Genomic DNA, 13614 nt, shown 5'->3' with positions numbered 1-13614 from the left:
AGCTGGGGTGAAGGTGGCTCTGGTAGCCACAGTAACTGCCCCAGCAGAAGCAAATTCTATCCTCAAGACTGAAATGGAGGGAGTATTCTTAATGTTCATAAATTTGGCAGAATATATTCTGTAAAAGCTTTAGATGAAAAGTTGTTTCTAGTGGTGGTCTTCAAACTTTAGTAAGCAAGAGAATCACCTGGTGACCTTGCTGGTTGAAAAAAGAAATAAACAAAGAAGCCAAGAAAGACCCCAAGTCTCACTCCTGCACATTCTAGTTCAGTAGAAGGACAGCAGTGACCCTTGACCTGGACTGCACATTGGAGTCACCCACAGAGCTTTAAAAGACACTGATGCTTGGGCCCCACCCCCAGAGATCCCAAGTTAATTGATCTAGAGAGAAGTCCAGCCATCGGGATTTAAAAAAAATTGCCTAGGAGAGTATGAGAAACCATACTAAGAAACACTGGTCCTTTGGACCCCACTTTTCCAGATCAGAGCCTGCTGGAGGGCTTGTTCAAACAGATTTTTGAGACCCACCCCAGAGAGTCTGATTCAGCAGGCCTGGAGTGGGGTCTGAAAATTTGCATTTCTATCATGGTCTTGGGTGATGCTGATCAACTGGCTTGGGAGCCACACCTGGAAAACCATTGGTATATAGGGAAGGGGCTGGGGCCCAGGATGGGTGTTAAATTTTAACAGGCAAAGGAGGGATTCTGAGGTCCAGGCTTTGAGCCCCACTCAGAGAGACCTTGTTCCATGTGGTCTGGGCAGACAGGTTCAGCTTTAGTCCTGAACCCAGGTTCAGTTCCACCCTGGCCTTTTCCTCCCATTCCTATCTTCCAATCTAACTGTCCCTTTCTAAATACACTTTACTGTCCTAAAAGATGTGCTATTTATTTATTTTTCCAGAGAGGCAGAATAACATAGTAGTTAAGAGGACAGACTCTGGACCCAGACTGTCTGAGATGGATCCTAGGTCTTGACCCTTGAGGTCAAAGTTGCTTAACTTCTCCAGGCTTCAGTTTCCCCATCTGTAAAATGGGTCCCTGCCTCAGTGAGCTGATTAAATGAGCTAATCTGTGAGAGCTGCTATGAAGAGGAACTGTGAAAGGCAAGTGAGGTAGAAAGGTTGGCTACTGTTCCCAATCCTTTGTCTTGGAAAATAAATTGGACTTCTTCTGGGAAAGGAGAAGGTTTTACGAGCCTCCTGATTGGGTGGGGTCTGGGAGCTCTCTTTATGATCCCCTAGCATTTGATGTATATCTCTGCTGTGGCACCCTTTGCTCTATCAGTTAACTTTTCTCCTTTTGTCCATAGATAGGTGAGATGCTCTTTAGGGAAGGACTGTGTCTTAATCATTTTTGGATTCCCAGCACCTAGCACAGCGATGGGCATAAGACGTGTTCAATGTCAGTTGAACAACTAAATGATGTGGCTGGGAAAAACATGGTCTTACTCTTTTGGAAGTTGCCTGAGATCATCTATTAGCAGGTAGAAATGACTCTCTAATATACAACTGGTCTTTCTGCTGAAAAATGGGGGTAAGGGTGAGAATGCAAATGGTGCTAGACAAGTCATCATCATAGAGTGTTCACTTAAGTCTGCTGAGGCTGAACCACAAGAATATCACGATGGTGGATGCATTTGTAAGATATCAAATACTCTCATTATAACACAAGGCACACTGCCTGATTCCTCATGAAACCTGGCCAGAATCTGTTTCCTCTTCATCTAGGACACATAGAAAACATTTCCCAGCCTCCCTTGCATCTACGTTGGGCCATATGATGAGGTCTTGCCGATAGAATTTGAGCAGATGTGATGTGTGTCATCTCCAGGTGGAGGGGGTTAAGAGCGTGTGTGCCTTTTCTAGGCTCTATCTCTCTACTGTCTGCCAGCAAGATGCAGAGCATCTAGTGGATAATTTGCAGGCCCTCACAGTTGGTGGAGCTTCAAGATGGAAGAAGCCTGGGTCCCTGAATGACTGAGTGGAGCAGAATTCCCCCAACCCTATCTCCCATCCCAGCTTAAGTGAGAAAAGAACTTTCATTATTTTAAGTCATTGAACTTAGAAATTGCTTGTTATCTCAGCTATCCTACTCTAAAAGCAGGGGAAACTATAAGTCCCAATTTGGGGTCTTGAACTTTATTGGTGGGGAGGCCTCACTTTGACAACTCGTGACATACATGTCCATGAGGGTTTCCAAGGGCCACTCCACTGCCTACGATAAACATGACAGAGTTGCCTGGTCAAAGGAGACAACAGGGTACATCTCTTTTACTACATTGATTTTTAGTCTGAATTTTTACAGTCAAACATATGAGGAAGTGAACTTGGTGATTCTGTCATTTTGGAAAAAAAGAAAAGAAAATTTTTGGGAAAAATAAGGCAGAACCTCTAAGACCCCTAACTGAAAAAAAAAATTCTCTCCTAGGATAATTGGTATTATTTTAAAATTATAGTCTTTCCAGAAAAATGTGGCTTTGGGGGCCTCTTGGGGCTTCTGTGGACAGAGTGGACAGAGTCTGTATGAGGTCTGCCTCATTGAAGACCCAAAGCCACACACTGTAAACGGGGTTTTGTTTGGCTCCACGTCCGCTGGGCCTCATCGTCTCATTTATTCTCCCCACCAATTTTATATTACTGGGTGGTAGACTCACCATATTCTGGCTGCTCTTTGGATTCAAAAGTCCGGTGGCCTGGGGCCGGACGGTCCCACCCCCCAGGGGGGTTGAGGAAGTTGCTGTCGTCTGAGGTACTGTCGTACTTGTAGTCCTGGTCCCCGCCGTTGGCCCTTGCCAAGGACAAGGACCTCTGCCACCAGGCCCGCCAGTCGGGGGATGGGACTGACCAGCTGGGCTTATTCTCCGGATGCTGATCTTTATCTGCTTCAGAGTCAGGACCGTCCACCACCTCTATGGTGACCTGAAGAATTCAGAACAGGCCAGGGTCAATGAGGAGTCAACAGCCTCTAAGCCGGGTGACCCTTGGAAGACAGTCTGAGAGAACGGAGGGAAATGTGCATCCCTCACATAGGAAAGCTGAGGCTGCATTGTGACACAGAATGGAAAACCTCCAGGGATGCCAAAGGAATGGATGCACACAGGCCTCGGGTTTGGAGGAAGCAATGCATCACTAGGGTCCCTGATTTACTGATGACTGTGTTGCTGGGAAGCCTTTAATTCAAGGAGTAAACATGTACCGTGTATGTTCTTGAAGTGGCACAAGAATAATGATAATAAAACTGAACACTTACTTACTGAGTACTAACTCTGCACCAGGGACTGTTTTAAAGGCTCTACATATATTAATTTATTTAATCCTCAGAACAGCCTTATAAGCTTGGTTCTATTGATTGACCCTTGTGGCTGCTGATCTCCAAAGATGTCCCCGGCAATTCCTCCCATTCTGGTATGTGTGTGCCACACCTCTCATCAAGTGGTGGAGTTTGTTTCCCCTCCCTTTCAGTCTGGGCTGGCCTTGTGACTCACTGTACCCAGTAGAATGTGTTAGGTGTGACAATGTGACAAGCCTTACAAGCTCTTGCAATTTCCATTTTCATTCTCTTGGCAAGTTCCTACCATTATGTACAGAAGCCCAGCCTAGACCACTGCTCACAGAGCCACCATGTGAAGAGGCAGGGTACGTAGAGGAGAACAAAGAGTCCTCTCAGTCACTGGCCAGCTCTGAGGCCCCGGTCTTGTGTGTGGGGTCATTTTGGGTCCTCCAGCCCAGTTGGGTCACCCTAGCTGATACCATATGGAACAGAGATAAGCTCTCCTGGCTGAGCCCTGCTCAAACTCCTGACCCACAGGACCATGAGCAATCCAGTGGTTGTTGCTTTAAGCTATTAAGTTTTGGGGTGGTTGCAAGACAGCTTCTTACAGACAGGGAAACTGGCACACAGAGAAGTTAACAACTTGCCTAAGGTCACAGAGGTAGTAACTGGCAGCCATGGGTAGTCTAGCTCCAGAGCCCATGCTCTTACAGACTTTGCCGTACTGCCCCTCAAAAAGTCAGTCACCGAGGTAGCGTCCCCTCCTGTGACCAAGTGAGCAAAGAGGCCACTGATGCTGGTGGGGGCTGGATGCCACAAGTCGTGTAGGGATGTGAGCACAAGGTCCTCAAGGTCCAGGATGTCACAGCTTGAGTTTCACTCATCCCTAGTCCAGACCCAGCACACACTCCTTAACCGACCCTCAGGGTCAGAGCAGATAGTCCCAGAGTCAAGGTCAGAACTTGCTCTTGGATTTATGGAGCCTAGTTTGGAAGTCACGGGGCTGAAGGAATGCAGCTTCTTGGCTCCGAGAGATAATCAACATAGAGAAACTTGTTTAAAAAACACAATAAAAGACTCCTTGGGTTCCTTTGGCCATCACATAGCTCTTGCAACACCCCCTGGATGAGTTATGTGCAAATGAATCAGAAACATGCGCTCCAAGTAATCAGCGCAAGATGTACTGGGCAGATGCTTTTCCAGTTTTGCCCTAACTGGACATCTGAGAGATTTGCTGACATACTCTGCCACATTGCACCAGGTCGTGCCAATCCCTGAGACAAACAGACCCTTCCTTTTGTCTTAGGGATGGGAAGGTTTGAATTCTACTTGCTTTGACATTTTAAAGAAGTTGCCCAGCTCTTGGTGGGCCTGGGCTGTGGCCTTGCGTGGTCCAGACACAAAGTTAAGGGTGTGGAGCAGACACAAAGCTAAGGGTGTGGCCTTCCATCCCAGAGTATACTTGGGCTGTGGCAGGCCGAGTGCATCTCTTCCTCTGGTGTGGGATGCCTAGAAGGGCACCACTGGCTTGCTTCCATGCCACCACCATTACCCCAGTCTCATAAGCATCCCTTGCATATTTGTAAATAATTATGGGATGTTTAGTAATCCCCGAAAAGGAAAAAAGAAAAGAAAGAATTACATCATTTGCCTTGTATCATTGCCGTTTGCTGGAGGGATGGTTGTTGGAAAGGGATGGGGACCTGGACCCACACACAACGCTGTAAGGGCAATGCGGAAGAAATACACAGCTGGGCTGCGCAGACCCGAGCTGGGCAGTGACACGGTGATGCCGAGCCTTTGAAGACAATCTTTCTCCTCTGCAGTCCAGGCCCCCTGTGCCTGCAGACAGAACAACTGAGCCGCAACAATTGTCTGCAAGGCTATTAAGGGTTTTGGAGGGGAGAAGCTGCCAAGAGCCAGGCAAGCCTGCAATTATGGTAATGAAATCAGACTCTGGGTAGGAGATAAGGGGGAATGGGCTGGACAGTTTTGGTATTCCATTTGTATCCAGACTGGAGTCAAAGGGATTGCCTAAACAAAACGTGCCCTGCAATTTCTCCAAGCTGGGAATCAAAACAATTTCATGTTTTAAGCTATTACCGTCAATATGATTTTTTTCCCCCCACAAACTACTGCTCAGATCCAAACAAAATAGATTTGTTGCCTGGCCAGGCAATGAGTAGCAAAATATGAATTTACTCCAAAAACTATACTGATGACTAAATCTCATCAGTTTAGAGGTTTCTTTTTCCCCTTTCATTTTTAGCCACTGCTCCAACTGAATTAAAACACACACACACACACACACACACACAAAATAAAAAACACACAAAGCTTAGGATGCACCCTTCCCTGCAGTTAAGAATATGGAAACCTCATACAGACATCAAATGAAGAAGTGTAATCTTGAGCCTGAAATTTCGTAGGCATCCAATTAAAAAGACTTAATGAGCACGATCATGACTTCTCGAATAGTGCAGATGAGTTTTATGTTTCCTGTTGCTCTTATTATATTTACATGGTCTTTAGCATCAAAGCATCTGTCCTTAAAAATGTCTTGAACAATAATAGGTGTGATGAGCTGAAGGTGTGGTCGTGAGCACAGCAGATTTCCAAGCGGATAGATCTTACCATCCTTTTGCATCCTTCATACACAGAATTGAAGCATCTTTAGTACACTGGTTTCTTCTGGACTTTTCTGTACCATGAATCAAGATAGTAAAAGAAAGAGAACTTTTCCAAAAGACCTGACTCCAACTTCTATCAGAATCTTGTCAGCTCTGAGAAAGAGAGTCTAGAATAGGTGCCAATTTGGAGAATTCCATCCAAAATTAGGAGAGGATGATAAAATCCTTTGTAACTTTACCTGTTTCTTTCTTCCTCTTGAGAGTTTAAACATTTATTAGAAACAAACACTTTACTCTTGCTCTGAAAAGCACTTTCCACTGGGAAACCAACACAATTCTTAGTCTAACGGATAATAAACTAATGACACTGGGAATACAGAAGCCTTGACTTTCTGAACTCAGGAGAATCTTCTAGAAGCTTCTAAGTTGGTCCTCTAAGCCTTGAGAACTATGGTGACTAGGCAGATTTGGGTTCGTATTTATTTCCCAGAGAGGAAAATGAGGCCTGGGAGGTGAAAGGATTCCTCAAAAGCACAGAGCATCCGGGGACAGGATGACAGTCTCCAGCAAAGGGTTAGACCCCCAATTATGTACCCCTTCTTCCTTGACAATTGCCGAAGAAAGAACACAAAGGACCAGGAAGATATATAATCCCTCCCTCGCAGACCCACTGATGCTCTAAAAACAACTCTGGTAGCTCCAGTAAGTGTGGTTAATGCTTGGAGATTTGCAGCGTGCTCGTTCAAATATCATTGCTTGTTCTACACAAGTTAAACCCACATTTCAGGCATAGCAACTGGCTTAGAGAACCCACGTTCCTGAGGTGAACAGCAAGGAAGGTGGAGAGCTGGACTCACAACTCCTGATTCTTAATTATTTTATACGTTTCCTCTGTCATCTTCATGCTCACTGACATCACCAACCAGCATCCCCCAGTCTGGGGAATCTTCCCATATTCCTGTCTCTGTGCGGAGCGCTTCACATGGATGATTTCATTTAATCCTCACAACAACCCTACTACTACAGAGTATTGTACTGCAGAGGTACTACTCACAGGTTGTGTTATCATTCCCATTGTATAGGCAAGGAAATTGAGGCATAGAGAGGTCGAGTAACCTGCATGCAGCCATAGAGGCCAAGCCTGGTCAACAAAACAGTGGTACCAGAGCCCAAGGGCAGGTTGGTGGACTCTAGCTCATGATAGGGACTGCAGGGCCCCCATAAGAATCTGAACAACACCAGCTTGTCCCCTGGAGTGTGTGGGCCCATCTCTTGGGCACAGAGATTTCTTGGTTCTTACTTGGCCAGGCCTGCCATTCCAAAAGGATTTTAGGAAAAACGGAGGAGGGGAAATCAGAAGTAGAAGCACGTACAACACCTGCAGCCCTGGCCAACTCATCTGATTGTATCAAGAGGTCTACGGCCATGTAAATAAGTCTGTGCGAGGGGGAAAAAAAAAGGCCTTTAGATGACTATTTTTGTGTCTCCCTCAATGGAAGAAAAGAAATAAATACATTGGTTGAAATGAATACAGATCTCAGATTGACCCAGAAAAGAGAACTATTTGGTGGTGAATAGCCACTGTGGTCATGAATTGATGCAGTGAGCCTAATAATGAGTTTATTTTAGAGATTTTTGTCTTTGCTATCTGACCATCAGCTGCAGACCAGAAACTTAGCCAAGGATGCCAAAGTTCAAGTTGAACTTCTCCTGGGAGATTTACTGTCTTTCCTGAGTGATTTATTTATTTATTTATTCGTTGCCAAACCCCCAACTTCTAGTTTTGTTTTAAATTTAATATGGAGATTGGGTTCAGGAGTTTGAGGCTATTTCTTTCTCTTTTGTGCGTTTTTTTTTTTTTTCTTTTTCTTTTCCCCTCACTCATTCCACAGCCTGAAGCCAATCTTAAAATGGAGAGCCCAGTCCACTTGGGATGGAGGCCACCTGGCTTCAGGGGTTTAAAAAAAAAAAAAAAGCTGGGCTTTTTAAAGGATTTCCCTTCCTAAAAGTCAAGAGGCCCAAGAGCTCAGCATTGTCACTTTGGAAAGGTGTGGGCGGTTTGGCAGGGGTGCACAGCAGACCCCAGCCTTGGAGCGTGGGAAATGCTTGCAGACACAGGGGGGCTGGGGGGAGGTCCAGAGAGAGGGGTATCAGATTCCTGGGTAGCTCCCGGCTCCAGTGAGGGCTGGCTAGGTGGGGGTGAGAGGCAGGTTGCCAGGGGATGGGGGGAGACCAGGCCAGGGGCCCCGGCAGCGGAAGCCGACCCACTGATACGCCTTCACCTGTTTTCAGTCTGCTCCCCAGGGAGAGACAATGCTTGGATGGCCCGGGGTGACCGGTGGACTGTCTGCTTGGCTGAATCGGCCCTGTGTCAAACCAGTGGATTTCAACAAAAGACCAGAGCTCTGAGGAAGGGGCAAGGGCTGACAACGTGAAAACCATCACCCCCTTTTAGAAAGCACCTCATCTTTTAAAGGACCACCGGGGAGCTAGTTTACTCAAGTGCAGTGGGGCATGAGGCTACAGCGGCCAGTGCTGCATGTGTGTGTGTGTGTGTGAGTTTGTGTGTATGTACGTGCCCTCACACACACTCACACTCAGACCTAGGGCTGGGGCTCCCAGGGGTAGCAGCTGCGTTAGTCTTTCTTTGAGCATCTTTCTGAGTCACTAACACTCCCCTTTCATAACCTTCCAGAAAGAGAAAGGACAGGAATGCAGTTCAGTGTTCCGTCATCAGATCAATAAAACATAGGCTGCCCTACCCCCCACCCCCACCCCGACTGCCTGCAGAAGGTTAAAAGACACAGGGCTTGTGCAAGGCAAAAATGGGATGAACCAACTGGCTGGCAGGCAACAGGACAGGGCTGGCCTTGTCTTTGATTCTGATGGCATCTGGGTTGGAGCCTCATTCATTTCGGGTCCATTTTGCCAGAAACCCTGATATTCGGGTCTACGGGGAAACCTATACTCTTGGGAGGTATAGTGATTTCTTCTGTCCAAAGGGTAACTCAAGAAACATATAGGGACCTCATAGGAGTAGCCTGGTCCCCTTCCCGCCTTGTGCTCCAAAGCATCCCTTTCTGAAGCAGCTCCTAGAGGCAAACTTCTTGTATGTGCTGGGGCGGTGCTGAGACAGAGTGAAGACAAAGTGGGGATTCCTTCGCACCTGTTAGAAGTCTATACAGACAGGTGGCTGTGGGCTCAGAGGGGACAAGGACGAATGCTTTCCATTTGTCCCATCTCCGCTGCCATCCTTTGTGATGGCACAAGGGGAAGCTGCGTTTTATAAAAGTCCAAGAGGCTTTGTTGGGGAGTCTCAAGTGTGGTGATCTCATAACTCACCCTCCACTTATCCTCTGTTCCCTTGTCTCACTTTATAGTTCTCTCCACACTCATAAACTCCAACCACCCTCTCATCCCTCAGGAAGCCCAGCGGAACTGTTCCAAAGCACTCTTCACTTCACGTCTGGCTAGAAAACACAGCTTATTCTGATGAAAAATGGATTGCGAGCTCGGGGGCTTTACTGAGCTCATGCACAAATGCATCGCTTCAGGGCTGCCCTTTTCTTTTTATGGAAAAGTCATTTGGGTTCCCCAGATCTGAGGATCCCAACCACTTTTGCCCCACTGTTCTTCCCTGACAGTCAGGTTAATGTTTTAAAGAGGCCCAAGTGGGGTCTGAGGACTTCCTGATGGATGGATTTATCTGGGAGAGAAAAAGGGGATCTTGAGAAATTTTGTTAGAAATTCGGTTCTAGGTGGAGCTCCATGCGCTTAGTAAATTTCTAATGAGGGGACTGCAGCCTTTCAGTCCCCTGCATCCAGGTCTTTTCTTGTAAGTTTATATTAGTAACTCTTAAATCGATTATATTAATAGCTCAGTCCTCAGCATTAAGCCCCACAGCGACATTTCCCATCTCTGAAAAAAAAATGCAAGCTACAGCAAACCTAAAATTGTTGTGGGCATGATCTAAGCATCCTTGGGATAAGGGTGGTTTAGTCCTAGAACTGTAAAATCTATCAACAAGGAAAAATCACTTCCTGTCAATGAAGGTGTGATGGGGAGGCTCTTTGAGCAACAGTAAGGAGATGTCTGTGCCTTTTTTTGCCAGTCTGCACCTCCCCCAAGTGGATCCTTTGTTCTTTATCAGAGAGTCATGTGACCGGTTCCCGGAGAGAGGGCAGTGGATCGAAAGGCCTGTTTTCCCCATTAATCAATTAGAACAGTACAAGACCTATTGGAAATATTAATTGGTCCAGGCAGTGATTTCAGCACATGGGCTGTCAAAGAGTGACCTCCGAAACATTTTTCACTTATGGACTCTCAATGCTGCCCTGCCCTAATCTTCCCAAATATCCTATCTATTCAGGTCTGCCCTCCATGGAACACAGCGCTTTTTCTGCCTCTGTCTCCACAATCCTTCCGGCCCTGTCTTGGGTGGTAAGCTGGGATCTTTACACCTACGTCATTTCCTGGAGGGAGAACACCTTGCATTTCTTAACTTCCCGGAAGCTAACACGGCATCGAGGTGTATTCTCAGGGACATTCAGTAGTCACAACAACACTGGTGTTAGGAGCAAAACAACTCTGGCCAAGGAAATCTGATCTAAAAGGGTGACACAGACAGCGTTAGTCTTGCGGGAGAGACCACTAACCTAATTATGGATCAGTTGTTCCAAGGTCAGGTTCAGGAACTTTCTGCCATGGAAGCTAATTGGCATTTGATGCAGAGAAAGAATAAGGACAAGCTGACCTTTCTCCAATGAAAAGAGTTGAGGATAAACTTAAAAGTATGGAAGCAGGCACCTGAGGACTTGGGCTACACAGGGCCAGGCTGCCCAGGGGGATGAGCTGCCCTTGGCCGCCATGGGTACCGTCTCTGGGAAGAAACAGTGGGAGGCACAAGCAAAATTCAAAATGAGGAGTTTGTTTTTGAAACATGAAATGGTAGGGTGAGTATTCTTGGGAGCCTGAGAGACTGGATTTGAGCCCCAACTACTGTTTACTAGCCATGTGGCCTTGGGCAAACCAAAGGGGAACTTCCTGAGAGTCAGTTGCGTTATTGATAATATTGGAGGAAGGACGTGGGCTCCATAAGGGTATTGGGAGAGCCAAATCGGATCCACCTTTACTTTGTAAAGTAAATTGTGCTATTTTAGTGCAGATGAGAGTTCTTATTTTCAGTTCCAGGTACCTCTTTCCTAACCTACCATTTCCTTCAGCTTCACCCCATCTCATCTTAGTGATATGTGTTCCTCTCTCTCCTAGAAACTTCTGTTATCACCTCCTTTTCTCTTATCAAAAATTTTTTATCAGTCATTTACACTTTGGAGCAACTGAAGTGTTGTCAGTGCCTAAAGGAATTTCTGGTGTCTAAGGCAAGCTAGAGAGGCATTTGAGAGACAGTGTCTTCCTGAGCTTAGAAATTACACTATGATCTGCCTCATCTACTCATGTGTCTGATTGGCCTTTCCCTATAGCTAACATATTTCACCAATTTCAGGGCATATTATTTTGTTTTGTTTTCACATTTCTTTCTTTTTTTTTTGATGTGGACCATTTTTAAAGTCTTTATTGAATTTGTTACAGTGCTGCTTCTGTTTTATGTTTTGTTTTTTTGGCTGTGAGCCATGTGGGATCTTAGCTCCCCGACCAGGGATTGAACCCGCACCTCCTGCATTGGAAGACGAAGTCTTAACCACTGCACCTGCAGGGAAGTCCCTGTTTTTACATTTCAACAGCTCTGAAATCAGGATGTATCTTATAATCATTGGTGTGTCATACTCTAATTAGCACTGTTTTCTTTTTTCAGTGGTTGATAAAATAATGATGCATCTCATAATCCAGGGTGTTACACAGATGAAATACAACACTGCTCTTATAGAGATAACACGCTTGTCAGCAGGATTCATTAAGGGGTCAAGGAGAAAAGTGAGGTAAGGCAGCAGCTGCTTTGGAATCAGATCAGGAAACAAAGACATGAGCTGTTTCACTTTCTTTCACCTTTCAGTTGCTAAACATTACCTGGATATTTGGATTCTGCCCATTGATATCAGCTTTGGAAAGATCTGGAAAGTTTGGTAGATCAAGGAGAAAGGATCTGGGGCCATCTCTTTGCAATGAAGGGGGCCCAGCCTCTTGCTGGAATTGCTGTCTGGGGAATGGTTGGTGTGCAGCCTGGTGGTCCAAATGCTCCCCTGGTGTTTCTTTGGAGAGAGGAGAGCTGGTTTCTGATGTCGAGGCACTTTCCATGTTGAGGTTATTCTAAAACAAACAAACAAGCAAATGAACAAATAAATAGGAGAAGCATGATTTAGAAATGCCACCCTGGGGCTTCCCTGGTGGCACAGTGGTTGGGAGTCCGCCTGCTGATGCAGGGGACGCGGGTTCGTGCCCCGGTCCGGGAGGATCCCACGTGCCGCGGAGCGGCTGGGCCCGTGAGCCATGGCCGCTGAGCCTGCGCGTCCGGAGCCTGTGCTCCGCAACGGGAGAGGCCGCAGCGGTGAGAGGCCTGCGTACCGCAAAAAAAAAAAAAAAAAAAGAAATGCCACCCTTAAAAATTCAGGACAAGGACAATTCCAGGGGCTGGAATTAAGCCAGGATGGTATTCCCAACTTGTTTTCCTTCCATGGCTTAGTTTTTTTTTCTATCTTCAAAAAGCTAAATCATCAGGAAATTTTCCTAGCCTGTTACTTGGGAATTTTCTGAGGGCTAATGTGTGATGGGATATTAATCAAACATCAAAGCATATCAACAAAAAGTGCTAATTTGAAGGAGACTAGGTGCTCATTTAGAACTGGAATCAAATTATGGTTTCCTTATCACAGCTTCAATTGATTAACCACTGTGGCTTGAGTTATAGCCCCAGTATCCAGTGTTTGTTTCTTTGGTGTGGGTCAGCAGAAGATCTGACCAAACTGGGTAAAATACTTCAGCCAAATCATTGATTATTTCTAACCATCCATCCATCCATCCATCCATCCATCCATCCATCCATCCATTTATCCATCCATTCATCCACACAATCAACAAGTGTCAACCACATGCTAGGCACAGGAAAGCCATGAACAAGACAGACACAGGTCCTATTGTCTTAGAGAGTACATCTAGTTGGGGGGAATAAACAATAAATACACACATAAATAAGATCAGGTCAGAAAATGGTGATTGCTAAGAAGAAAATGAGAGAGAGTGGTCAGGGCAACATGAGATGGGTAGCTGGGGAAGACCTTCCTGAGAAGGTGACATCTGAAGTGAAACCTGAACACCTGTAATTATCTGGGGGAAGAACATTCTAGCAGAGGGAACTGCAAGTAAGACAGTCCTGAGGTAGGGATGTCTTGTCTCATTGGAGAAGCACAGAGAAGGCCAGTGGGGCTGGGATGGAGTGAAGGAAGGGAGAACGACCCAAGATGGGGATGAAGAGGTGGAGACAGGCCAAGAAAAAGTGACAAAAAGGCCTTCTGAAACTGAATGTCTTTATCCCGGAAAGAAAAGTCCAAGTCTGTTGTTTTTCCAAACTAGCAAAAAATGTCTGTGTTTAGTTGTCACGAGGGGACATTTTCTCCAGTGACTGAAGAGTGTAGTAGTTGCTGGACTTCTTTCTCAAAGCAGCCCTTCTTCTGCTCTCATTCTCCCTGGACCTCTTGTTGGATGTTCCCTCCATCCCTTCAGGGATAGCATTTTCATGTTTACTGGTGGAGGGAGAAGTGGA

The 13614-nt window shown here is 46.0% G+C and overlaps 1 protein-coding gene across 1 annotated transcript in view; it reads right to left on the bottom strand.

Annotated features, from left to right (window-relative positions):
* ISM1 (isthmin 1) overlaps positions 1-13614 on the bottom strand; it is a 77487-nt gene that overhangs the window by 17351 nt on the left and 46522 nt on the right. The window contains exons 2-3 of the mRNA XM_081257870.1: positions 11925-12164; positions 2653-2917 (exon numbers count right to left, since the gene is read on the bottom strand). Coding sequence (XP_081113996.1) covers positions 2653-2917; positions 11925-12164 — 505 coding nt within the window. The remainder of the gene's footprint in view (positions 1-2652; positions 2918-11924; positions 12165-13614) is intronic.

Source organism: Mesoplodon bidens (assembly GCF_964165515.1).
Source record: "Mesoplodon bidens genome assembly, chromosome: 15".
In the NCBI taxonomy this organism is placed as follows: Eukaryota; Metazoa; Chordata; class Mammalia; order Artiodactyla; family Ziphiidae; genus Mesoplodon; species Mesoplodon bidens.
The sequence above is the reverse complement of the archived record's forward strand: the minus strand, read 5'-3'. Positions and strand labels throughout refer to the sequence as shown.